Genomic DNA, 1,779 nt, shown 5'->3' on the forward strand with positions numbered 1-1,779 from the left:
TATGACAAAACAAATTTCTTTCTATTTCTCATAAAAAAAACCGGTTATGTGACCGATGCAATTAGTTAACTAGTGACTGGCAGCATGTTGACTCTATTTATTTTGGAGGATGATAAAATCTTTAGATAAGTAAATGACCAAGCAGTTCACTCGATTCTGATTAGATAATTTACTATTGGGTAAGGATTTTTACGGCAGGCTGCCACTTCATTCATAGAGTACATAAATGAGGCATGATGAAAGAACAAGTCATTTTATTCACGTGTTCGTTTGATTATACTCGACTGTTTTCAAAACTGCAATTCAAATTTGCAGTGACTAATTTTCTACTAATATTGATCGATGACATACTAGCTCCGTTATATATTTTCCAACACTTTATCAGTATCACATGACACAAGTTTCAAGGAATTAATTCGGGGCAAATCTTAGTATTTGCTTTTTAGTACTCATACGAGATAAAGCTGATCAATTTGATCTTTAGTAATTAGGCTGCAAAGTTTTTTTTATGTCAAATAAATCATTTCTGGTATCAATTTGAGAAATTGATAAAAATGTCTAGCTGTTGATATTCCATTTATTTTTATAGCATCAGAAGCATTGTTAATATTTTCTATATATTTAATTTAATGCATGAAATCCGCAGTCTGTTAATAGCACTATACAACAAAAAGTTTGTTTGCAATATCCACTGTGTGATTCTTAGAACTTTTCATGGCAATCACGTATTGAACATTGCGCAAATTTTTTCTATTGAAGTGTGTAACTAAGCAGCAGATTTTATGCATTTATAAGAAAACAGAATATGCAAAAATTATGAATGCTACGTACAATATACAAAGTTATGCAGAATATTAAATGCCGAATGCATACGTCAATATTCTAATGATAAAATAAATGTTTATCTGAAACACATCTTTCAAACTGATGACTGAAACTATCATAAATATTCTACTTCGCACAAACATTGTCTATCAACGACTTATAAATTGTATATTGAATTTTTGCAAATAGTTTCTCTGTTGTTGCAGCTACATTTGGTGCACTGGAACACGAGCAAGTACAACACCTTCGCGGAAGCCGCGAAAGCACCCGATGGCCTTGCGGTTCTCGGAGTATTTCTCAAGGTCTGTAGATCGTTCTGTACCATTTTTTTTCAATCTCCCACCTTGCCACATTACTCACCTTAATCTCGGCCTTTCCTCGTTTCTCGATTTTCCTCGTTTCCCGTTTGTGAAAATAAAGAACGAAACCTGCCATCCGTGTGCCAATCCTTAATCGTTATCGACGACAAACGTGTTCGAGGAATTCAGAGAAAATGTAATAGGATGGTAACTAGGTAAACGCTTGTACCACCGAGGAGAGATTACTAAAGAGTGGCAACGCCTGTGTTAACGCGCGGCCCGAAAAAAGGATTTTAAAATAAAAATGCCAAGATTCGTTTCATCCATTTATTTGTTAATCCAAAGGAAATCAGATATTTGCCTTATCGCAATATTTATTAGCGCATACATTAAGTTACTGATATATAATTTAACATACAAATACAGAGATTCTTAAACTAGATCGTAGTTCTTCGCTTGGTACCGTTTTCAAAGTCTTTGAAAACGCTACCAACCCAGGTCTCACCGCGTGGAGGTGACTACGTTCGAGACCCGGACAGTGGGGATTGTCCACTGCCCCCTTCCCTATTAAATTGCCACCCTATTATACGGAGCGAATATTGGAGAAGGATTTTAGACGATTGCGAACAAGACTCTAACTATTGACTCTAACTAT

General features: G+C 35.3%; 1 protein-coding gene across 1 annotated transcript in view; it reads left to right on the forward strand.

Annotated features, from left to right (window-relative positions):
- CAH1 (carbonic anhydrase 1) overlaps window positions 1–1,779 on the forward strand; it is a 31,532-nt gene that overhangs the window by 20,829 nt on the left and 8,924 nt on the right. The window contains exon 4 of the mRNA XM_018036306.2: window positions 1,032–1,127. Coding sequence (XP_017891795.1) covers window positions 1,032–1,127 — 96 coding nt within the window. The remainder of the gene's footprint in view (window positions 1–1,031; window positions 1,128–1,779) is intronic.

The sequence above is a fragment of the Ceratina calcarata genome, unplaced genomic scaffold (genome assembly GCF_001652005.2).
Source record: "Ceratina calcarata isolate Rehan_Ccalc_2016 unplaced genomic scaffold, ASM165200v1 scaffold15.2, whole genome shotgun sequence".
NCBI classification, from domain to species: Eukaryota; Metazoa; Arthropoda; class Insecta; order Hymenoptera; family Apidae; genus Ceratina; species Ceratina calcarata.